This window comes from Lepidochelys kempii, chromosome 6, assembly GCF_965140265.1.
Source record: "Lepidochelys kempii isolate rLepKem1 chromosome 6, rLepKem1.hap2, whole genome shotgun sequence".
Classification (NCBI taxonomy): domain Eukaryota; kingdom Metazoa; phylum Chordata; order Testudines; family Cheloniidae; genus Lepidochelys; species Lepidochelys kempii.
The window spans coordinates 10,533,417-10,557,259 of NC_133261.1; the positions used below are offsets into that span (position 1 = coordinate 10,533,417).

Genomic DNA, 23,843 nt, shown 5'->3' on the forward strand with positions numbered 1-23,843 from the left:
ACCTCTGGCGGCTCCCGGTTGGTGGTGTAGCGTGGCTGCCGCTAAGGCTGTGCTTTGGATGATTTTGTTAGCTGTTTTAAAAAAAGGCAGCGAAACTGAGAGATGAGAAAGAACTGGGGGGCTCTCAGCAGCTTTTCTGGGGTCCCAGCTTCCCCCTTTGCTCCCAGATGGTCTCTGAGCCAGTGTTGCTCATTCCTCACCTGTGTGGGCGCCTCTCGGGATCTCCCTCCCCTCAAAGCCCTGGAGATCCAGGACCCTCGGCTCTTCCCCTCTCTCCATCTGGGAGATCTCAGGGATGGGGAAGGAAACTGATGAGACAGTGCTTTGTTAAATCTCCCCTGAAGGGCTCAGTATCCTGACCCTGTTCTCTGATGGGGGCACATGGGTGCTGCACTGTAGGGGTGACAGTCTCTGTGCTGCTGGGTTTGGGAGCTGCAGGGCCTGATCTCCCAGAAATGTAAGGGTTTGAGGAAGAGCCCTGGGCTCCATCCCCAGCTCGGGGAGGGGAGTGGGGTCTAGTGCGTTAAAGTGGGAGGGTGGGGGCTGGGAGTCAAACCCAGGTATGTCAAAGTCCTACAGCTCCTAATCCCTGAGCAGCAGTAGCTCCTCACCCAGCGAGATGAGAGTCTGGTAGTTCTCCTGCATGACGTCCCTGTAGAGCTGCCTCTGCCCTTCGTCCAGGAGCTCCCGCTCCACCTGGGAGAAATACACGGCCACCTCTTCAAACAGCACCTAGAACCGCAAGGGACCCTACTCAGCACCAGCTGGTCCTCAGTGCCGGGGCAGGAACTAAGGGGGTGGGAATAGGCTGCGGCTAGGATTCTGTCCCACAATTAGTGCAGCCCCCATTGCAAGGGACTCCGGGAAATGGAGCTTCTCTTTGCAGTGCATGGTAGGGCAGGGTTGGCCATTGGTTCCAGGCCTGCTGGAGATTTCAGATCCAGCTCCTCTTGCATATTTATGACGGGGTGAAAAGCTGTAACTCTCTACTCCTCATGTCACAGACGCTGCCCAGGACTCCTGGGTTCCAGCCCCAACTCTGCAGTGCTTAATTTGTGCCAGGGCTGAGCCCCGGCACCTCTAGGCTTGGGCAGTTCAGAGCCCCAGCACCTCTGGGCTTGCTGCATCAGTTATGAACGTAAAAAAACCAAACAAACCAAAAACAATTGCTTGAGCCCTGGCACCTCTTTCATTACAATTTGAGCACTGCAACTCTGAGAGGGGCATGGGGTGAGTGGATTAGAGGAGGGGGTGACCAGAGAGGACAGTCCTTGGGTGACACTGGGCTCCTGAGCTCGCAGTCAGCCAGCTAATGGTGGGTGATATGGAAAAGCATTGCCTTCGACTGATTTTACAAGTACCAGGAATGGAAGAGAGAACAGAGCTAGATAGCGACCAGCATACTTGAAATATTCCACATCGTAATATCTTGGGGCCCCGGTAGAATCTGCCCGAGGAACATTCACTCATGTAGGCCTGGTACACACGTATTTTATAGATGGGGAAACTGAGGCACAGAGCAGGGAAGAGACTGGTATACAGTCATATAGTGAGACAGTGCTGGCAACAGCTATCTAGCTAAGATACATCAGTGGGGACCAGAGAAGTAGTATCTGAGTGCCTCACTATTTGTAATGTATTTATCCTCACAACACCCCCTGTGAGGCGGGGCAGAGCTATTATCCCCATAGTACAGATGGGGAAACTGAGGCACCGAGCAACTAAGAGCCAGCTCCTCAAAGATTTTTAGGTGCCTAAAGATGCAGAGAGGTGCCTAGTCTTGAATTAAGTAGGCGCCTAAATACCTTTGGGGATCTGGCTGTGATGACTTGCCAAAAGCCACATAGACAGTCTGCGGTGAAGCAGGGAATTGGAATCAGTCAGTGGGCCATCCTTCTTCTCTTAGAAAATAGAACCCAGGAGTCCTGAGGCTTACTGATGCTTCCCCCATATGATTCTCCCCACATCCTGTGTTGGTGCAGCACCTGCATAATGCGGTCTTGGCTCATGACTGGGGCTCCTAAGTGCTACCATAATACATCAGTGACACTACGCCCCATATTCGTCATAGAGATATTGTAGTATGAATATGGCATAACTAAGATATGTTTTATGCAAGATGGGTCATGTGCAGTATCATTGGAAAGGTGATGAACTGAGTATGATAATCTTATTTGTATGCATGTATCATTTCTGTATCTGAAGTTTTGATTATTGACTATGTAACAATTACAACTGTGTTTACCCTTGGAGAATGCCCACTCGACAGTAGGCAATCAGCCTGGACAGGCCATTAGGGCGAACAATAGGACTCTGAAGATGCTAATCTCCTACCTTCCTAGGATGCTGCTTTGACACTGCAGGGTCATGTGATCATGTCACCTGGTACTGGACCCCATCTTGGCCTACTAGTATTTTTCCACTAATCGGGGGTGGGGACCAAACTAGGAAACAAAGGGTTCCCGCCATATATAATCCTATTTAGGGCAGGGAAGTGAGTTAATCTTGGTTGGTTCTTCACTGAATCCCTGCCCAGGATGACTGCTGAAAACACCTAAGAGTGATTGGGGGAAGAAAGGACTGGAACCAGGCTAGGTGTCTGGCCTGTGAATGGAGTATCTGGCCGTTCTAAGCTGCAAGAAAGAGAAGTTTGTCGTGAAGAAACTCTGCAACCTGCTTAAAACAACATTTAGGGTGAGAAATTACTACTTGTAGCCAGTTTATTTAGTGTATTAAGCTTAGTTTGCGTGTTTTATTTGCTCAGTAGTCTGTTTTGATCTGCTAGCTATCCCTTATAATCGCTTAAAATCTATCCTTTGTAGTTAATAAACTTGTTTTGTTTTCTCTAAACCAGTTTGTGCAATTCATAACTGGGGCCAAAAAGCTGTGCATATCTTCCTCCACATTGAAGGAGGAGGCGATTTCCATGAGCTTACGCTGTACAGACTTCTGAGCGGTGCAAGACAATACAATTTTGGGTTTACAGTCCAGAGGGGATGTGCTCTTGAGTGCTGGGAAATTCCCGAGCTGAGTCGTCCCACACAGAGCTGATCTCAGTGTCTGTCTTTCTGCAGCTGGGTGTGGCCCTATCTGTGTGTGTGCTAGAGGAGGCTTGAGGGCCTGGTTTAGCAGGACAGGGTGCGAGAGCCCAAGCCGGTGGAACAGGTGGGCTCAATGGTACTGCAGTAAAATCAGATGGCACCCTGGAAGCAGGGGCAACCCATCACAACACCTAATAAATAACATACAGTATCAAACACAGTGCAGTCCTGGTGCCTGACCTGTGCTCCTAGATGTTACCATAATCCACCTAATAAATAATGTACAGTATCCACCATGGTGTGGTCCTGGAGCCTGATTGAGGCTCCTAGGTGTTCCAATAATATGTGCTACCTCTGATTGGTCCATCTTCTGTATGGACCCTCTGATGTATCCCCCATACGGTCCAGTACCCGAGCACTATGCGAGGACTGTGCTTCTCCCTCCAACTCTCTCTCTCTCTCACACACACACACTTACTTCTTCCATGTAATGAAAGAGAGGGTTGGCCACAGCCAGACGATCCACTCAATTTATTGTGAACTGATGGCTCATATTGATGCCACCGGTGGCGGGCGGGAGAGGGCGTGACGGAGAGGTATCAATGCTTGTTTTCACCTCTCAGCCCAGCTGAATGGGACCTGAGTCAAAGTAGAAAGCCAGAGGTTATGGGTTTGAGCCCCATGAATAGACCAACCAAGGGAGTATGAGTACATAATCCAGTGACTCTCAGGCTAGCTGTAACCTGTGCTAACAGGGTGCCTATGTCCCTCCCTAACAGCTAAATGATGGGCTTGTCAGTGCCTCTTAGGCAACACGTCCTTTATTGCTGACAGGAGGGAGGCATAGGTCTAGAAACAGAGTTACTAGGTTCAACCCCCGGTGGGGAGAGGTGAGACACAATGTAGTGATGTGCCCCATGGGGGCCACCAGGCCAGGATCCCAGCTGGCTGCAGTGGGAACTGGCTCCACGATCTGCTACTGCAGACCCTCAGCCTGATGGGGTGGCACATCCCTCCAAAGGCCACTGAGGTTTGATCAGTGACCCCTATCCTATAGGGCTGTGGTTTTCAAACTTTTTTTCTGGTGACCCAGTTGAAAAAAATTGTTGATGCCCGTGACTTAACGGAGCTGGGGATGAGGGTTTTGGGATGTGGGAGGGGCTCAGGGCTGGGGCAGAGGGTTGGGGTGTGGGAGGGGATCAGGGCTCTGGGCAGGGGGTGCAGGCTCTAGGGTGGGGCCGGGGATGAGGGGTTTGAGGTGCAGGAGGGGGCTCTGGGTGGACGCAGGGCTGGGGCAGGGGATTGGGGTGCGGGCTTACCTCGGGCAGCTCCCGGTCAGCGGTGCAGTGGGGGTGCTAAGGCAGGCTTCCTGCCTGTCTTGGTACCGCGGACCGTGCTGCGCCCCAGAAGCGGCCATCAGCAGATCTGGCTCCTAGGCGGAGGCATGCAAGTGGCTCCATGTGGCTCTCGTTCACAGGCACCACGCCCCAGCTCCCATTAGCTGGTTTCCGGCCAACGGGAGTGCGGAGCCGGTGATTGGGGCAGGGGCAGTGCGTACAGCCGCACGGTCCCCCCACCTAGGAGCTGGACCTACTGCTGGCCACTTCTGCGGCGCAGCGTGGTGTCAGAACAGGCAGGGACTAGCCTGCCCTAGCCGGGCAGCACCACCAATAGGACTTTTAACGGCCCGCTTGGCGGTGCTGACCAGAGCCGCCGAGACCCAGCGCCTTACATTCCATGACCCAGTAGCGGGTCGCGACCCGCAGTTTGAAAACCACTGCTACAGGGCCACTCAGCCAGGGCCACAGGGAGATGGCAGACCTTTATCCTGAGGCAGTGGCATGTCCCCTCTGCATTCCACTGGCACAGGACCCCAGCCAGATCAGTGACATGTATCCCCTGGGTTCTCCAGGCCAGGACCCCAGCTGAATGCAGTGGGATGTGGCTGCATGATCCACCACTGGAAACCCTCAGCCGGATGCAGGGGTATGTCCCCCCCGTGGGTTAATGGGGCAGCACCCCAGGGAGACATGTCTCCATCAGTCACCTTTTCAGACTCTCAACTTGATGCAATAGCTGAGGCTCCCGGGACAGGACCCCAGCTGGAGACAGCAGCAGGTTCTCCCCATCCGAAGGAGCGTGAGTGTTTGCAGCAGCCTCCCTGCCCTGCATCAAGTCCTCCTGCAGCCAATGAAGGGGAAGCAGTGCTCGCTGGTGTGGGCCCCCTGATGCCGGGCCAATGTGGAGCTCTGGGCGAAGGCCTTCCCACAGTCGGGGCACTTGTAGGGGCGCTCACCGGTGTGGGTGCGCGAGTGTTCAGAGAGGTAGGAGCTCTGGCTGAAGCCCTTCCCACACTGGCTGCACAGGAAGGGGCGCTCGCCCTTGTGGGCCCGCTGGTGGCGCAGCAGCGAGGAGCTGTGGCTGAAGCTCTTCCCGCACTGCAAGCAGGTGAAGGGTTTCTCTCCCGTGTGGATGCGCCGGGGCCGCAGGAGGCAGGTGCTGGAGATGAAGCTCTTCCCGCACTCGGCGCACTTGTAGGGCTTCTGGCCCGTGTGGATGCTCTGGTGGCGTACCAGGTGTGAGCTGTGGCCAAAGCACTCCCCGCACTCGGGGCATTGTAGGGTCTCTCACCTGTGTGGATCCGTTTGTGCTGCAGCAGGTTGGAGCCACGGCTGAAGCTCTTCCCACAGTCGGGGCAGCGGTAGGGCCGCTCGCCTGTGTGAGTGCTCTGGTGCTGGATCAGAGCCGAACTCCAGCTGAAGCTCTTGCCGCACTCCCCACACTGGTAGGGGCGCTCCCTGGTGTGGATGCGTTGGTGCTCCAGCAGGTGGGAGCGCCAGCTGAAGGCCTTCCCGCAATCAGGGCATTCGTACGGGCTCTCCCCCATGTGTGCTCGCCGGTGGGTTAGGAGGTTTGTGCTCTGGCTGAATCCCTTTCCGCGGTCGGGGCAGTGGTAGGCTTGCTCCCCCTGCTGCATCCCCACTGGGACCCCGAGTGCCTACAAGCCTCTTCCCTCCTGGAGATCTCACTGCTGCCACCCTGCCCCGCTGGCATTTCCCAACTTGGCACTCCGGGATTCCAGTGAGGCTCTGCTTCCACAGGCCCTTCCTGCCGGGGATTCTCCTCACCTGCTGTCCTGGCATCTGCTGGGAGTGAGAGAACATACACAGATGCGAAGGCCAGAAGGGACCATGGTGATCACCTAGTCTGACCTCCTGTGTAACTCAGGCTGGAGCAGTTCAGTCAGTGACTCCTGCATCTAACCCAGCTTCTGCTTTCACTAGAGTGAAATGACTCCAAGTGATGGCGAACCCACCAACGCCCTTGGTCACTTAGCCCAGTGCTTCATTCCCCGGCCCACACCTTATTTCTAGTCTGAATGTGTCTCACTTCAGCTCCCAGCTGCTGAATCTTGCTCTGTCTTTGGCAGGTAGATTGAAGAGCCCTCTACTCTGAGCCATATCCTCCCCTCAGAGGGACGAGTGATGTCAAGTCACCTCCTCTTGGAAAATCATAATCGATTGAGCGTCTTTGGGGCCCCAGCTGAAAGCCGGTTACCCAGACCTCACATCCTTCTCATGGCTCTTCTTTGAACCCCCTCCACTTTCCCAACACCCTTTCTCAAAGGGCGATACCAGAACTGGACACAGCCTCCTGTAATGGTCTCCCCCATGCCCTATGCATGATTTAGTTGGTGTTGGTCCCGCTTTGAGCAGGGTGTTGGACTAGATGACCTCCTGAGGTCTCTTCCAACCCCGATATTCTAGGATTCTGTACAGAGGTGATAACCCCTCCTGGCCACTGCTGGATTATCTCCCTGTTCATGGGTCCATGGATCGTTTTACCCTCCTAGCCAGAGGATTGCACCTGGAGCTCAGGCTTTCACTAGGTTTCCATCGAGGCCCCTAGGTTCTTTACAGGGTCACCGCTTCCCAGGATACAACCCCGCTCCCCATCTCCACGGGTCTCTGGTGTCTCTCACCTGTGGGGGCGCCTCTGGGGATCTCCCTTTCCTGGGAGCCCTGGAGATCCGGGACCCTCGGCTCTTCCCCTGGCTCCGTGCGGGGGATCGTGGCCGGGCCAGGGAATCCTGCTCGGGGGAAAGAAAGGGGAGAGACGGGGCTCGGTGAAACCTCCCCCCGGGGCTCGGTGCAGAGAACGCGCCCGGGCTCTACCGAACTCAGCTGCACAGAAAACTCCTTCCCCCGCTGCACCGACCCCCAGCCCACCCCGCCTCCCACAGGGCTGGCGGGTCTCTCCAGCCCCAGCTGGGGGTCAGCGCCCATCCCCCTGTCGCTGTGGCCGCTTCCTCCCGGCAGCGATCTCCTGCCTCTGCCTCTCCCCTGCCTCCGGGGTCCCCACTCACCGCCCGGCCGGGGCGAGTCCCGCCTGGGCGCTGTGGGGCGGCAGCCGGCGACTGGCCCCTGCGCGCACACGGGCTGGGGAGCCCGGGAGGCTGGGACAGGAAGGTCCCTGCGCGATCACAGCCCCGCTCATCCTGGCTCCGCTCTAGTCCGGGGTGCATCCGATCTCTATGTTTTTAACCCAGGGAGATGCCGGATACAGTATTAGGAAAAGGCTCCTGACATGGAGAGAGTGGGGTGGTCAGATCTCGAGCCCCTGGGGAAGACACTACAAACTAGGCCAGCCTGGGGAGCCATTGCTCCTGGGGAGAGGTACCAGGCAGTAGATTTCTCTCTGGGTGCTCTCTAGGGATTGGAGAAGAAACACATGGGATCAGAAGTAGGGGCTCCCTTAAGGGCTCAGAGTCCTGTGTCCCAGTTAATGTGCCCTTGTCCCACCGTGCCAACCACCACCCATGAGTCCATTCTCCAGGGACAGATGGAGAGCAGAACAGGTGGAGAAGCATCCCAGCAGATGTGGAAAGTTCCTCTTCATAACGGTGTTCTTGATCTCAAATTAAACCCCAGCCCCGATCAGTCTCCTCTTCTGTAGTCCTGCTGGAGACCTCCTGGGAGGCCCCAGGGATGTGGGGTGGGAGCTGGGAGTGAAGGGCTCTGACCTATCGCTACTTTCAGCTCCTGAAGTGACCTACATTCTGTGCTAGAGGGTCCCACACTTTGTTTCTTCTGTTCGCCAAGTTCTTTGCACCCACCAGGGCTTCCTCATAGATTCCAAGGCCAGAAGGGACCAGTGTGATCATCTCGTCTGACCTCCTGGATAACACAGGCCAGAGAACGGCTCCAAAAGAATTCCTAGAGCAGAGCTTTTAGAAATACATCCAATCTCGATTTAAAAATGGTCAGTGATGGAGACTCCAGCGCAACTCTTGGTAAATTGTTCCAGTGGTTAATTACGCTCAGTGTCAAAAATTTACACCTTATTTCCAGTCTGAATTTGTCTAGTTTCAACTTCCAGCCATTGGATCATGCCAGACCTTTCTCTGCTAGATTGAAGAGCCCATTATTGAATATTTGTTCTTCGTGTAGGCACTTACAGACTATGTTCAAGTCACCCCCTAATCTTCTCTTTGGACAGTTAAATAGATTGAGCTCCTTGAGTCTGTCACTATTAAGGCCGGTTTTCTAATCCTTTCATCATTCTTGTGGCTCTTCTCTGACCCCTCTCCAATTTATCAACATCCTTCTTGAATTGTGGGTTCCAGCACTGGAACCGCTGCCAAATGCAGAGATAAAATAACTTCTTTACTCCTATTCAAGATTCCTCTGTTTGTGCATCCCTCCACATCTCCCACAAGCTCCCAGTGTACCACCCTCCCAGCCCCCTCTATTTCAGGGATTACCTGAACCCTGGCCCTATCCCAGGAGCTCTGTGTCCCCCCGATTGCCCCCTCTTCCCCATGCCAGGGGCTCTGTTCCCCCCCATCACTCCCATGTCAGGGGCTCTATGTGTCTCCCCCATCTCCCTCTTTTCCCCATGCCAGGAGCTCTGTGTGTCCCCCATTTACCCCCTGCTGGTTGTCCAATTGATGCCCTGGAGTTAAGGGTAAGATCTCATTTTGCTCAGTCAACAGGCTTGGGTTGTGGGACGCCACTTCCTCCAGGGATAAAGCAGCACAAGGAGGAGGTGACAGAATCATTTATAAATGATGCAAAAGCTTCTTACTTTGTTAGTTATTTCTATTACAACCACACTCATAGGCCCACCCCAGATCAGGGCCCCATTGTGCTGGACGCAGCACACACCCAGAGCAAGAACAGTCCCTGCCCCAAAGGACGTACAAGGGAAAACAGAAAGGGCAGGAGGGTAAACTGAGGCACAGAGAGGGGAAGGGACTTGCTTAAGGACACACAGCCAGTCAGTAGCCGAGGCAGGAATACAACCCAGATCTGCTGACTTTGAGGACCATGTGGTCTCTTAGTCTTAGTTCTGCCTGCCTTGATATGTTTATGTGAATCCTTCATTTTGTGTCTCTATCACTCTCTGCCTCCCACAGCTAGGTTGACAGGGGTGAGGGATTTGTAGTTTATAGCCAGAAGGGACCATTCTGACCACCCGGCCTGACCTCCTGCATAACCCTGGCCAACGAACCTCACCGTGTGATTCCTGTAGCCAGCCCAGAACTTCTGGTGGCTCTAGAGTGGAACTTTTACAGACAGTCATCCAGTCTTGGTGTAAAGACTCCAAGTGATGGGGAATCCACCACACCCCTTGGTGAGTTGTTCCAGAGGTTAATTCCCCCCACTGCTAGAAATTCACACCTTATTTCCAGTCTGAATTTGTCTCCCTTCAGCTTCCTGCCATTGGATCTCATTTAGCCTTTGACTGCTACACTGAAGACCTTTCTGCTATCAGCATTCTCCTCCCCATGTAGGTACTGGGATCCAGTCATCGACTCATCTTCTCTTGGATAAGCTAAATAGATCAAACTTCTTTAGTGGCTCACTACAAGGAAGGTTTCCCAGACCTCACACTGTTTTTGTGGCTCTTTTCTGAACATTTCCTAATTTGTCAACATCCCTTCTGAAGGGTGCATTCCAGAACTGGACGCAGTCTCCTACAATGCTCTCCCCAATGCCGCATACAGAGGTGTTACCCACTCTCCATTGCTACTCGATATTCCCCGGTTTATAGAACCAAGGATCACGTTACTCTCTTAGCTAGAGCACCACACTGGGAGCTGATGGTCAGCTGGTTATCCGCCAGGACCTGTAAGTCCTTTTCAGAGTCACTGTGTCCCAGGATACAGTCCTTCACCCAGTAAATGCAAAATACATTCTCATAGTTCCTGAATGTACAGCATTGCATTTGGCTGTGTTAAAACACATCTTGTTGAGACAATCCCAATTATCCAAGTGATCCCAGTCAGTCTGTATAACTGCTGTATAACTGGCCCAGGTCCAGCGGGATACCAGAGAGTCATCAACCACTGCCCCCTACCTGGTGTGGACTCTCTGGTGTCTCTTCAGCTGGGAGCTCCGTAGGAAGCTCTTCCAGCACTGGGAGCATCTGTAGGGTCGCTCCCCCGTGTGGATCCGCTGGTGCCGGATCAGGAGGGAGCTCTGGTTGAAGCACTTTCCACACTCAGGGCATTTGTATGGTCGTTCCCCCGTATGGCTGATTTGGTGGCGGCTGAGGCTTGAGCTCTGGCTGAAGCTCCTCCCACATTCAGGGCATTTAAAAGGTTTCTCGTCCCAGTGGATCCTGCGATGGGTGAAGAGGTTGGAGCTAAGGTTGAAGCTCTTCCCGCAAACCAGACACTTGTAAGGCCTCTCACCTGTGTGGATCCGCTGGTGCCGGATCAGGGCCGAGCTCACCCCAAAAGCCTTCCCGCACTCCCCACACTTGTAGGGTCTCTCGTCCATGTGGAAGCGCTGGTGCCGGGCCAGGTGGGAGCTGTGGCCAAAGCTCTTCCCGCAGTTGGCACAGCTGTAGGGTTGCTCCACCCAGTGGATGCGCTGGTGCTGGAGAAGGTTGGAGCTCACACCAAAGCTCTTCCCGCAGTCGGGGCATTTGTAGGGTTGCTCCCCAGTGTGGCTGATCTGGTGCTGGACAAGCTGGGAGCTGAAGTGGAAGCTCTTCCCACACTGGGCACATTTGTGGGCTCTCTCCCCCGTGTGGATCCTGCGATGGCGGCTCAGGTTTGAGCTCAGGCTGTAGCTCTTGTTGCACTCGTGGCATTTGTAGGGTTTCTCTGCTGGGGTGGAGGCCAGCGGGGCGAGATCACTAGGTCTCTGCCCTGGGGGGGCTCCCTGCTGTTGTCCTGCCCCACAGGCATCATCTCCCTGCTTGAAACAGTGGGACATCCCATGCAGCTTTGCTCCCGCCAGGCCTTCCTGCTTGGGGTTGTCCTTGTCTGTCCTGGCAGCTGCTGGGACAGAGTGCGAATCCAGCCGGGGCTCGTTCCCTGCGCCCGGGTGAGAAGGGATAACAAAGGGGTTTGTCACTGAGCAGGAAACATGAGGGTAAGAAGCACCCCACGCCCGCAAATCCTTCCCTGAGGGGAGAGGGGGGGCCGGGGCTGCCCCAGCATCCCAGCTGAGCCCTCAGAGAAAGGCTGGGGGAGGGGAGGGCTCCTGCCGGGGTGGGGATCCGGGAGTGACACCTGCCATGAGGACTGGGACCTGCTGGGGACGATACTGACCAGACAGAACTGGGGGTGGGGGGGCTCCCGCTGGCTTGGCTGGGACCCCAGCTTCCCCCCTCACTCCCAGCCGGTGTGGCTCATTCCTCACCTGGGGGGGCGCCTCTGGGGGTCCCCCGTTCCTGGGCGCCCGGGAGATCCGGGACCCTCGGCTCTTCCCCTGGCTCCATGCGGGGGATCGCGCCCGGGCCGGGGAGCGCTGCAGCCGGGGGCTCGGGACCCAGGTGTCCGGGGCTGGGACAGGAAGGTCCCTGCGCGATCGCAGCCCCGCTCCTCCGGGCTCCGCTCTAGTCCGGGGCGCTGCCGATCTCTATGTTTTTAACCCGGTGACTCGCCGGAGGCCGTGGAAAGCGGAGCGCGCCCGGGGTGGGCAGAGCTCGAGCCCCCGGGGAAGGCACCGCAGAGACTAGACCAGCGTGGGGAGCAGTGGGGTGCGCTCCCCCCACGGCACGTGCCCCGGGAGGGGTAGCAGGCGGTAGAGTTCCCTGTGGGTGCTCGCTAGAGATGGGAGAGGGAGCGGATGGAATCCGAATTATGGGGATCGGGGGTCCCGGGTCTCAGTCCAAGTGCTCTTCTCCCACCGCGGGGTGAAGCCCAGCTGGAGCGAGCAGCTCCTCCGGCTCCACGCGGCCTGACGCCCCCACAGGGTAACTGCAGCAGGAGGAGACAGGGGGACGGGCCATTTCAGATGGAATGTTGGGGTCTGTCCGTTCCATGGCGGTGGGGGGGGGGGGGAGTTTGGGCTCTGGAGGTTCTGTGGCAGTTGGGTGGAATGTTGGGAACTGGAGGTTCTGTGGCAGTCGGGTGGGGGTGGGGGGAAATGTTGGGATCTGGAGGTTCTGTGGCAGTTGGGTGGAATGTTGGGGTCTGGAGGTTCTGTGGCAGTCGGGTGGGGGTGGGGGGAATGTTGGGATCTGGAGGTTCTGTGGCAGTTGGGTGGAATGTTGGGAACTGGAGGTTCTGTGGCAGTTGAGTGGGGGATGCTGGGGTCTGGAAGTTCTGTGGCAGTCGGGTGGGGGTGGGGGGAATGTTCGGATCTGGAGGTTCTGTGGCAGTTGGGTGGAATGTTGGGGTCTGGATGTTCTGTGGCAGTCGGGTGGGGGGTGCTGGGGTCTGGAGGTTCTTTGGCAGTCGGGGGTGGGTATAATAATTGATACAAAAGGCATCACAGAAACCTGGTGGAGTGAGGACAATCAATGGGACACAATCATTCCGGGGTACAAAATATATCGGAAGGACAGAACAGATCGGGGGGGGGGGGGGAGGAGTAGCACTGTATGTGAAAGAAAATGTAGAATCAAATGAAGTAAAAATCTTAAATAAATCCTCATGTTCCATAGAATCTCTATGGATAGTAATTCCATGCTCTAATAAGAATATAACAGTAGGGATCTATTATTGACCATCTGACCAGGACAGTGATAGTGACAATGAAATTGTCTTTTTTTGCCTCTGTTTTCACTAACAAGGTCAGCTCCCAGACTGCTGCGCTGGGCATCACAAAATGGGGAAGAGATGGCCAGCCCTCTGTGGAGATAGAGGTGGTTAGGGACTATTTAGAAAAGCTGGACGTGCACAAGTCCCTGGGGCCGGACGAGTTGCATCCGAGAGTGCTGAAGGAATTGGCGGCTGTGATTGCAGAGCCATTGGCCATTATCTTTGAAAACTCGTGGCGAACCGGGGAAGTCCCGGATGACTGGAAAAAGGCTAATGTAGTGCCAATCTTTAAAAAAGGGAAGAAGGAGGATCCTGGGAACTACAGGCCAGTCAGCCTCACCTCAGTCCCTGGAAAAATCATGGAGCAGGTCCTCAAAGAATCAATCCTGAAGCACTTGCATGAGAGGAAAGTGATCAGGAACAGCCAGCATGGATTCACCAAGGGAAGGTCATGCCTGACTAATCTAATCGCCTTTTATGATGAGATTACTGGTTCTGTGGATGAAGGGAAAGCAGTGGATGTATTGTTTCTTGACTTTAGCAAAGCTTTTGACACGGTCTCCCACAGTATTCTTGTCAGCAAGTTAAGGAAGTATGGGCTGGATGAATGCACTATAAGGTGGGTAGAAAGCTGGCTAGATTGTCGGGCTCAACGGGTAGTGATCAATGGCTCCATATCTAGTTGGCAGCTGGTATCAAGTGGAGTGCCCCAAGGGTCGGTCCTGGGGCCAGTTTTGTTCAATATCTTCATAAATGATCTGGAGGATGGTGTGGATTGCACTCTCAGCAAATTTGCGGATGATACTAAACTGGGAGGAGTGGTTGATACGCTGGAGGGCAGGGATAGGATACAGAGGGACCTAGACAATTAGAGCATGGGGCCAAAAGAAATCTGATGAGGTTCAATAAGGATAAGTGCAGGGTCCTGCACTTAGGACGGAAGAACCAAATGCACAGCTACAGACTAGGGACCGAATGGCAAGGCAGCAGTTCTGCGGAAAAGGACCTAGGGGTGACAGTGGACGAGAAGCTGGATATGAGTCAGCAGTGTGCCCTTGTTGCCAAGAAGGCCAATGGCATTTTGGGATGTATAAGTAGGGGCATAGCGAGCAGATCGAGGGACGTGATCGTTCCCCTCTATTCGACATTGGTGAGGCCTCATCTGGAGTACTGTGTCCAGTTTTGGGCCCCACACTTCAAGAAGGATGTGGATAAATTGGAGAGAGTCCAGCGAAGGGCAACAAAAATGATTAGGGGACTGGAACACATGAGTTATGAGGAGAGGCTGAGGGAACTGGGATTGTTTAGCCTGCAGAAGAGAAGAATGAGGGGGGATTTGATAGCTGCTTTCAACTACCTGAAAGGGGGTTCCAAAGAGGATGGCTCTAGACTGTTCTCAATGGTAGCAGATGACAGAACGAGGAGTAATGGTCTCAAGTTGCAGTGGGGGAGGTTTAGATTGGATATTAGGAAAAACTTTTTCACTAAGAGGGTGGTGAAACACTGGAATGCGTTACCTAGGGAGGTGGTAGAATCTCCTTCCTTTGAGGTTTTTAAGGTCAGGCTTGACAAAGCCCTGGCTGGGATGATTTAACTGGGAATTGGTCCTGCTTTGAGCAGGGGGTTGGACTAGATGACCTTCTGGGGTCCCTTCCAACCCTAATATTCTATGATTCTATGATTCTATGAAATGCTACGGGAGATTAGAGAGGCTATCAAAATCAAGAACTCAATAATAGTGGGGGCTTTCAATTATCCCAATATTGACTGGGTACATGTCACCTTAGGATGAAATGCAGAGACAACATTTCTTGATACTTTAAATGACTGTTTCTTGGAGCAGCTGGTACAGGAACCCACAAGGGGAGAGGCAACTCTCGATTTTGTCCTGAGTGGAGCGCAGGATCTGGTCCAAGAGGTAACTATAACAGGACCACTTGGAAATAGTTATCATTGTATAATAACATTTAACATTCCTGTGGTGGGAAGAACACCTCAACAGCCCAACACTGTGGCATTTAATTTCAGAAAGGGGAACTATACAAAAATGAGGGGGTTAGTTAAACAGAAATTAAAAGGTACAGTGACTAGGGTGAAATCCCTGCAAGCTGCATGGACCCTTTTCAAAGACACCATAATAGAGGCCCAATTTAAATGTATACCCCAAATTAAAAAACACAGTCAAAGAACTAAAAAAGAGCCACCGCGGCTTAACAACCATGTCAAAGAAGCAGTGAGAGATAAAAAGGCATCTTTTAGAAAGTGGAAGTCAAATCCTAGTGAGGTAAATAGAAAGGAGCATAAACACTGCCAAATTAAGTGTAAAAATGTAATTAGATAAGCCAAAAAGGAGTTTGAAGAACAGCTAGCCAAAAACTCAGAATGTAATAAAAAAATGTTTTTTAAGTACATCAGAAGCAGGAAGTTCACTAAACCACCAGTGGGGCCCCTGGACAATCGAGATACAAAAGGAGCACTTAAAGACGATAAAGTCATTGCAGAGAAACTAAATGAATTTTTTGCTTCAGTCTTCATGGCTGAGGATGATAGGGAGATTCCCAAACCTGAGCCGTCTTTTGTAGGTGACAAATCTGAGGAATTGTCACAGATTGAAATGTCACTTGAGGAGGTTTTGGAATTAATTGATAAACTGAACAGGAACAAGTCACCGGGACCAGATGGCATTCACCCAAGAGTTCTGAAAGAACTCAAATGCAAAATTGCAGAACTATTAACTATATAGTTTGTAACCTGTCCTTTAAATCAGCTTCTGTACCCAATGACTGGAAGATAGCTAATGTAATGCCAATATTTAAAAAGGGCTCTAGAGGTGATCCTGGCAATTGCAGACTGGTAAGGTCAGTACTGGGCAAATTAGTTGAAACAATAGTAAAGAATAAAATGGTCAAACACATAGAAGAACATAAATTGTTGGGAAAAAGTCAACATGGTTTCTGTAAAGGGAGATCATGTCTTATAATCTATTAGAGTTCTTTGAAGGGATCAACAAACATGTGGACAAGGGGGATCCAGTGGACGTAGTGTACTTAGATTTCCAGAAAGCCTTTGACAAGGTCCCTCACCAAAGGCTCTTATGGAAATTAAGTTGTCATGGGATAAGAGGGAAGATCCTTTCATGGATTGAGAACTGGTTAAAAGACAGGGAACAAAGGGTAGGAATAAATGGTAAATTTTCAGAATGGAGAGGGGTAATTAGTGGTATTCCCCAAGGGTCAGTCCTAGGACCAATCCTATTCAACTTATTCATAAATGATCTGGAGAAGAGGGTAAACAGTGAGGGGGCAAAGTTTGCAGATGATACGAAACTGCTCAAGATAGTTAAGACCAAAGCAGACTGTGAAGAACTTCAAAAAGATCTCACAAAACTAAGTGATTGGGCAACAAAATGGCAAATGAATTTTAATGTGGATAAATATAAAGTAATGCACATTGGAAAAAATAACCCCAACTATACATACAATATGATGGGAGCTAATTTAGCTACAGCTAATGAAGAAAGATCTTAGAGTCATCGTGGATAGTTCTCTGAAGACATCCACACAGTGTGCAGCGGCAGTCAAAAAAGCAAACAGGATGTTAGGAATCATTAAAAAAGGGATAGAGAATAAGATGAAGAATATTTTATTGCCCTTATATAAATCCATGGTACGCCTACTTCTTGAATACTGAGTACAGATGTGGTCTCCCCATCTCAAAAAAGATACACTGGCATTAGAAAAGATTCAGGGAAGGGCAACTAAAATGATTAGGGGTTTGGAATGGGTCCCATATGAGGAGAGATTAAAGAGGCTAGGACTTTTCAGCTTGGAAAAGAGGAGGCTAATGGGGGATATGATAGAGGTATATAAAATCATGAGTGGGTGGAGAAAGTAAATAAGGAAAAGTTATTTACTTGTTCCCATAATATAAGAACTAGGGGCCATCAAATGAAATTAATGGGCAGCAGGTTTAAAACAAATAAAAGGAAGTTCTTCACACAGCGCACTGTCAATCTGTGGAACTCCTTGCCTGAGGAGGTTGTGAAGGCTAGGATCATAACAGGGTTTAAAAGAGAACTGGATAAATTCGTGGAGGTTAAGTCCATTAATGGCTATTAGCCAGGATGGGTAAGGAATGGTGTCCCTAGCTTCTGTTTGTCAGAGGGTGGAGATGGATGGCAGGAGAGAGATCACTTGATCATTACCTGTTAGGTTCACTCCCTCTGGGGCACCTGGCATTGGCCACTGTCGGTAGACGGGATACTGGGCTGGATGGACCTTTGGTCTGACGCAGTAGGGCCATTCTTATGTTCTTATGGGGTGCTGGGGTCTGGAGGTTCTGTGGCAGTCGGATGGGGGAGGCTGGGATCTGGAGGTTCTGTGGCAGTTGAGGGAGGAGTATATTGGGGTCTGGAGGTTCTGTGGCAGTCGGGTGGGGGTGGGGAGAATGTTGGGGTCTGGAGGTTCTGTGGCAGTCGGGTGGGGGGTGCTGGGGTCTGGAGGTTCTGTGGCAGTTGGGTGGGAGGTGCTGGGATCTAGAGGTTCTGTGGCAGTCGGGTGGGGGATACTGGGATCTGGAGGTTCTGTGGCAGTTGGGTCGGGGGTGCTGGGATCTGGAGGTTCGGTGGGAGGTGCTCGGGTCTGGAGGTTCTGTGGCAATCGGGTGGGGGATATTGGGGTCTGGAGGTTCTGTGGCAGTCGGGGGGGAGTGTTGGGGTCTGGAGGTTCTGTGGCAGTTGGGGGAGGGGGATATTGGGATCTGGAGGTTCTGTGGCAGTGGGGTGGGGGGTGCTGGGGTCTGGAGGTTCTGTGGCAGTCGGGGGGGGGAGTGTTGGGATCTGGAGGTTCTGTGGCAGTTGGGGGAGGGGGACATTGGGATCTGGAGGTTCTATGGCAGTGGGGTGGGGGGTGCTGGGGTCTGGAGGTTCTGTGGCAGTCGGGGGTGGGGGGGAGTGTTGGGATCTGGAGGTTCTGTGGCAGTTGGGTGGAATGTTGGGGTCTGGAGGTTCTGTGGCAGTTGGGTGGAATGTTGGGAACTGGAGGTTCTGTGGCAGTCGGGGGGGGAGTGTTGGGGTCTGGAGGTTCTGTGGCAGTCAGGGGGGGAGTGTTGGGGTCTGTAGGTTCTGTGGCAGTCGGGGGGAGTGTTGGGGTCTGGAGGTTCTGTGGCAGTCAGGGGGGAGTGTTGGGGTCTGGAGGTTCTGTGGCAGTTGGGTGGGGGGCGCTGGGGTCTGGAGGTTCTGTGGCAGTCGGGGGGGAGTGTTGGGATCTGGAGGTTCTGTGGCAGTCGGGGGGGAGTGTTGGGGTCTGGAGGTTCTGTGGCAGTTGGGGGAGGGGGACATTGGGATCTGGAGGTTCTATGGCAGTGGGGTGGGGGGTGCTGGGGTCTGGAGGTTCTGTGGCAGTCGGGGGTGGGGGGGAGTGTTGGGATCTGGAGGTTCTGTGGCAGTTGGGTGGAATGTTGGGCTCTGGAGGTTCCATGGCAGTTGGGCATGTTGTGGTTTGGTGTCTCTGGGGCAGTTGGGTGGGGGGCTGGGGCCTGAGGTGGACAGGGGGTCACAGGCGTGAGGTAAATACCTCAGTCACAAACCCTGTGGGGAGCTGAGGAGGCAGAAATGTCTCAGGGATTCATGGCCCCTGCTGTCACTGAACCCACCATTTTGTGGGGACTGTGGTCAAGCGCACACCTGTCTGTTCCTATCTGGGCTGAGACCCAACTCATTTCACACTAGGCCTAATGAACACAGCAAATGAGATTCACACACTAAGGTCCTGGCCTGTATCCCATTCCCTGCCCCCCTGAGCGAGCCAGTCCCCTGCCCTGGGGCTGGATCAGAGCCAGTGCCCCCTAGAGGGGAAGGTCCCATATCCCATTCCCCACAACCACCTCACCCTCCGAGCCACCCACTCCCCTCCTCTGAGGCTGCTCGAAGCCCCTAGAGGGGAAAGGCTGCATGTCCCATTCCCAGACCTGAGAACAGAGGGGATAGTCCCTGTCTGTATAAACCCAGGGAGGCTCCTTTTGATTCATCTCTGGGTCCCTCAATCCTGGAGCGATATAGACAGATTGCAGGGAGCCTAGGGCAAAGCAACAGACATGATCAGAGGCTGTGGGGACCAGTTTACAAGGGGAGATGAAAGGAGTCAGCTCAGCAGGGGCTGAGTGGGGGATATACAAAAGGGGGTGGTGCTGGGATCTGAGGGTTTGAATCCCAGTCTGGGGCCCTTTGCCTGCCTTGGTTCAGGAACAGTGGAAATTCCCAGCTCCCTGGTCACGACAGCTGCAAAGAAAGCTCCAAGTCCGGACGCTTCTGTTGTCAAAAGAAGTTAAGAGATGAGCTAAAAATCCCTCCTCTACCCCTAGATCATCCCCATTGAGCCCCATCCCACTTTTCATGGCCTCTTGTACAAAAATGCCACAGACTCAGTAAGGTTAAGGCCAGAGGCTGGAGAGCTGAGAGATGTGTAAACTACGTTTTTTAGCTACTTCAGTGGAAAGAGCATGGTTTAAAATGATAACACACAGTCCTTTCCTCTCAGGTGTGCCTTAAGCATCAGAGTTTATTGGAAAGAGACAAATGCAAAAACAACAACCAACCCTGCCCCTCCCCCCGGCCCAGCTCACCCGCGCCTCTGCTCCACGTCCTCCGCGAGCGCGCCGCGTGCCCGCTTTTCCCCCCTCCCTCCCACGCTTGCTGCCGTGAAACAGCTGTTTTGCGCGGCAAGGGCTGGGAGGGATGGGGGAGGAGGGGGAACGCAGCGCGCTCAGGGGAGGAAGTGGGGCCGGGATGGGGATTTGGGGAGGGGTCCAATGGGGCAGGGAGGGGGCGGAGTTGGGGCGGGGACTTTAGGGGAAGGGGTTGGAATGGGGGGGGACTGCAAGCACCCACCGGTGCCATGAGAAGTTGGCATTTATGTTGGGCTAGATGGACCATTGGTCTGACCTAGTATGGGTATTCTTATGTAGAGGTGGCTGAAACTGGGAAACTGCCAGGAGCAGGGGTGCCCGAGACCCCCGGGGTGGGGTGGCCCTGAAGCCTGGGGCCAAGATTGAGTTAAGGCTGTTTCCTGTTCTGTGTGCTAACCTCTGTCAAAGAAATAGACCTCCTTGAAAAGACTGGGGACAACGCCAGCAAGGTGACACGCTGGCAAACCTTGAACAAGGAAGCCTTCTCCAAAGTGTCTGTGATGAACATGAGAATGTTGGTAAATACTTCTCTGATTGATATGCATGCATGCCTCAGTTTCCAGTATATGAGATACTGTCAGAGGGTCCCCCTGCAATCACGTCAATTTCCCCTCCTCTAAAGTCCCTCCCCGCAGCTGGGTTGCGTCTGCTTGGTGTGGGTCCGCTGGTGCTTCATGAGGGCGGAGCTGTCTCTGAAGCCCTTCCCGCAGTCGGTGCATTTGTAGGGCCGCTCACCTGTGTGGGTGCGCCGGTGCTTGTTGAGCTTGGAGCTGTCGATGAAGCACTTCCCGCACTCGGTGCACTCGTAGGGCCGCTCGCCCCGGTGGATCCGCCGGTGCTGCATGAGCGACGAGCTCTGGTTGAAGGTCTTGCCGCACTCGGGGCAGCTGTAGGGTCTCTCTCCAGTGTGGATGCGCCGGTGCTTGATGAGGTTGGAGCTCTGGCTGAAGCTTTTCCCGCAGTGGCCACAGCTGTAGGGTTTCTCTCCGGTGTGGATGCGCCGATGCTGGCTCAAGTTGGAACTGCTGCTGAAACTCTCGCCGCACTCGGCACAGGTGTAGGGCTTTTCACCCGTGTGCGTGCGGACATGCTGGGCGAAGGATCCCAGGCTGAAGCTCTTCCCGCACTTGCTGCAGATGAAGGGCTGCTCCCCGACGTGGGTGTGGTAATGCTTCACCAGGGTGTAGTTGCGATTGAAGCTCTTCCCACACTTGGTGCACTGGTAGGGCCGCTCGCCCGTGTGGATGCGCTGGTGCTGGAAGAGGTGGGAACTCCGGATGAAGCTCTTCCCGCACTGGCCGCACTTGTAGGGGCGCTCCCCGGTGTGGATGCGCTGGTGATCGATGAGGTTGTAGCTGAGGACAAAGCTCTTCCCGCACTCGGTGCACTTGTAGGGCTTCTGGCCCGTGTGGATGCGCTGGTGCTGGACCAGGTGGGAGCTCTGGCTGAAGCTCTTCCCACAGTCCGAGCAGCTGTAGGGACGTGCCTCAGCCTGGGCTTGGTTGTGCTCTGTCACCACCCTGATGTCCGTCTCATCCGGAGATATCGCCTCCGTCTCCTGCTGCCGTCCAACCCCGCTGGCCTCTCCCTGCTCGGTGCTTCGAGACATCCCACAAGGCTCCCTTCCTGCAGGCCCTTCCTGCTCAGGATTATCCTCCTCCATCCCAGCACCTACTGGGAGAGAGGGAGAATCCAGGCAGGGCTTGTTCCCTGTGCCAGGGAGAGACAGGGCACAAAAGGAGGCAGAAAATCTGAAAAGCAGGAAACGAATCCCCTGCAAACCCTTCCCCAGAGGAGAGCGGAGGGGCTGGTTCTGCCCCAATGGCCTGGCTGAGCCCCCAGAGAATGGCTGGGGGAGGGCAGGGGACAGGGACCTGCTGGAGATGACACTGAGCGAGAGCAGACAGAACCCGGAGGGCTCCAGGCGGCTTTGCGGGGATCCCTTCACTCCCGTAAATTGCCAAACTAACCCAAGTTATTCGATGCCAGTTTTGCCACTTCCAGGCTCCCCCAGCTTTGTGGATCACTGACACCAGCCCTACGGGTTTGGGGTGCGGTTCTCTGGCCTGGGCTTGGCAGGAGGTCAGAGTAGCCCACCAGAATGGCCCCTTCTGGCCTCCCCCATCTATGGCTGTAGCATGGCACCCCGGGGTGCTGACTGTTAGTTCATGGAGACTCCCCAAGCCCTCGTCACTCCTTTGTCACCTGTGCAAGTGACGGCCAGGGTCTCCCTTTCCTCGGCGCCCTGGAGATCCCGGGCACAGGGCTCGTCCCGGAGATCCCGGGGTCAGGGACCAGGAATCCTGCCTGCAGGGGAGGAAAGAGGGGGGAGTCCTGCTTTGATGAATTACCATTAAACCCTTCAAAACTTCCCCAGGCGCTGGCTGCGTTGGGGGGACGCTGCTGGGCTCAGCGGCACAGACCCCCCGCCCGCCCCGGGGGTGTCTCTGGTCCCAGCTGCAGTTCGGGGAGCCCCGATCCCCTCCTCCCTGCAGCCCCTTCCTCCAGGCAGCGATTTCCTGCCCCCTGCTGCCCTTTCTCTCCCTCCCCTGCGTCCCCACTCACCCCCCGGCCGAGCCACCCCCTCGGCCCTCAGCAGGGACTCACCCCTGGGCACGCAGGGGGACGGGGGAAGCCGGCCTGGGAGGGACCCAGGTGTCCGGGGGCTGGGACAGGAAGGTCCCTGCGCTATTACAGCCCTACCTAAGCCGGCCCCGGCTCCGCTCTGGGAAGCTGGGCTTGAATTTCTCTATTATATTAACACTGAAATCTCCAGTCAGCAGGAAAGGATTTTTCTTCCGCTCCTTCCATCCCTGTTTCCGCAGCGGCTCAGAGAACAGTTCAGCGACTTGCCTGAGGAGATCCGGCCACGGAACCCAGGAGTCCTGGCGCCCAGCCCCGCCCCCGCGGCAACGCACTGGGCCCCACTCTTCTCCCGCCGGGCGGGCTACAGCCCTGGCGCCCTGGCGCCCAGCCCCTGCTCTGCCCGCTCAGCGCCCAGAACTGCGATCAGAGCCAGGAGTCCCGAGCGCGGGCCGGTGTCCTGCGGGCTCCCCAGGCTGCTCCTCAGCTTAGGTTGAAATGCCCCTTTCAGGTGACGCCTGTTCAATGGGAGGCTCCCCAAACCTGCTCTTCGCCCTTCACCTGGATAGCCCCGGGAGTGCTGCAGGCACAGGTGCCCGGTCGGTGCAGACAGGGGAGGAGATAGCAGGGGCTGCGGGTCGGGATTGGGGGGCGCTGGGGGGCGGCTGGGCTAGCAGGGGCTGCGGGTCGGGATTGGGGGGCGCTGGGGGGCGGCTGGGCTAGCAGGGGCTGCGGGTCGGGATTGGGGGGCGCTGGGGGGCGGCTGGGCTAGCAGGGGCTGCGGGTCGGGATTGGGGGGCACTGGGGGGGCGGCTGGGCTAGCAGGGGCTGCGGGTCGGGACTGGGGGGCGCTGGGGGGCGGCTGGGCTAGCAGGGGCTGCGGGTCGGGACTGGGGGGCGCTGGCAGGGCTGTGGGGGCGGGAGGAGCCCAGGGCTGGGCTAACAGGGGCGGGATTGGGGGGCACTGGGGGGCGGCTGGGCTAGCAGGGGCGGGATTGGGGGGCGCTGGGGGCGGCTGGGCGAGCAGGGGCTGCGGGTCGGGATTGGGGGGCGCTGGGGGGCGGCTGGGCTAGCAGGGGCTGCGGGTCGGGACTGGGGGGCGCTGGCAGGGCTGTGGGGGCGGGAGGAGCCCAGGGCTGGGCTAGCAGGGGCGGGATTGGGGGGCACTGGGGGGCGGCTGGGCTAGCAGGGGCGGGATTGGGGGGCGCTGGGGGCGGCTGGGCGAGCAGGGGCTGCAGGTCGGGATTGGGAGGCGCTGGGGGGCGGCTGGGCTAGCAGGGGCTGCGGGTCGGGACTGGGGGGCGCTGGCAGGGCTGTGGGGGCGGGAGGAGCCCAGGGCTGGGCTAGCAGGGGTGGGATTGGGGGGCACTGGGGGGCGGCTGGGCTAGCAGGGGCGGGATTGGGGGGCGCTGGGGGCGGCTGGGCGAGCAGGGGCTGCGGGTCGGGATTGGGGGGCGCTGGGGGGCGGCTGGGCTAGCAGGGGCTGCGGGTCGGGACTGGGGGGCGCTGGCAGGGCTGTGGGGGCGGGAGGA

The 23,843-nt window shown here is 55.4% G+C and overlaps 1 protein-coding gene across 1 annotated transcript; it reads right to left on the minus strand.

The window, feature by feature from the left end:
• Positions 1 to 3,557: 3,557 nt before the first annotated feature.
• Positions 3,558 to 22,565, minus strand: LOC140913695 (uncharacterized). The gene is given in 5 exon segments (XM_073350500.1): positions 3,558 to 5,658; positions 5,661 to 6,009; positions 10,394 to 11,159; positions 20,379 to 22,035; positions 22,336 to 22,565. Coding segments are annotated over 4 exon segments (2,574 nt in total). The 5' UTR covers positions 21,392 to 22,035; positions 22,336 to 22,565; the 3' UTR covers positions 3,558 to 5,212.
• Between the last annotated feature and the right edge of the window lie 1,278 nt (positions 22,566 to 23,843).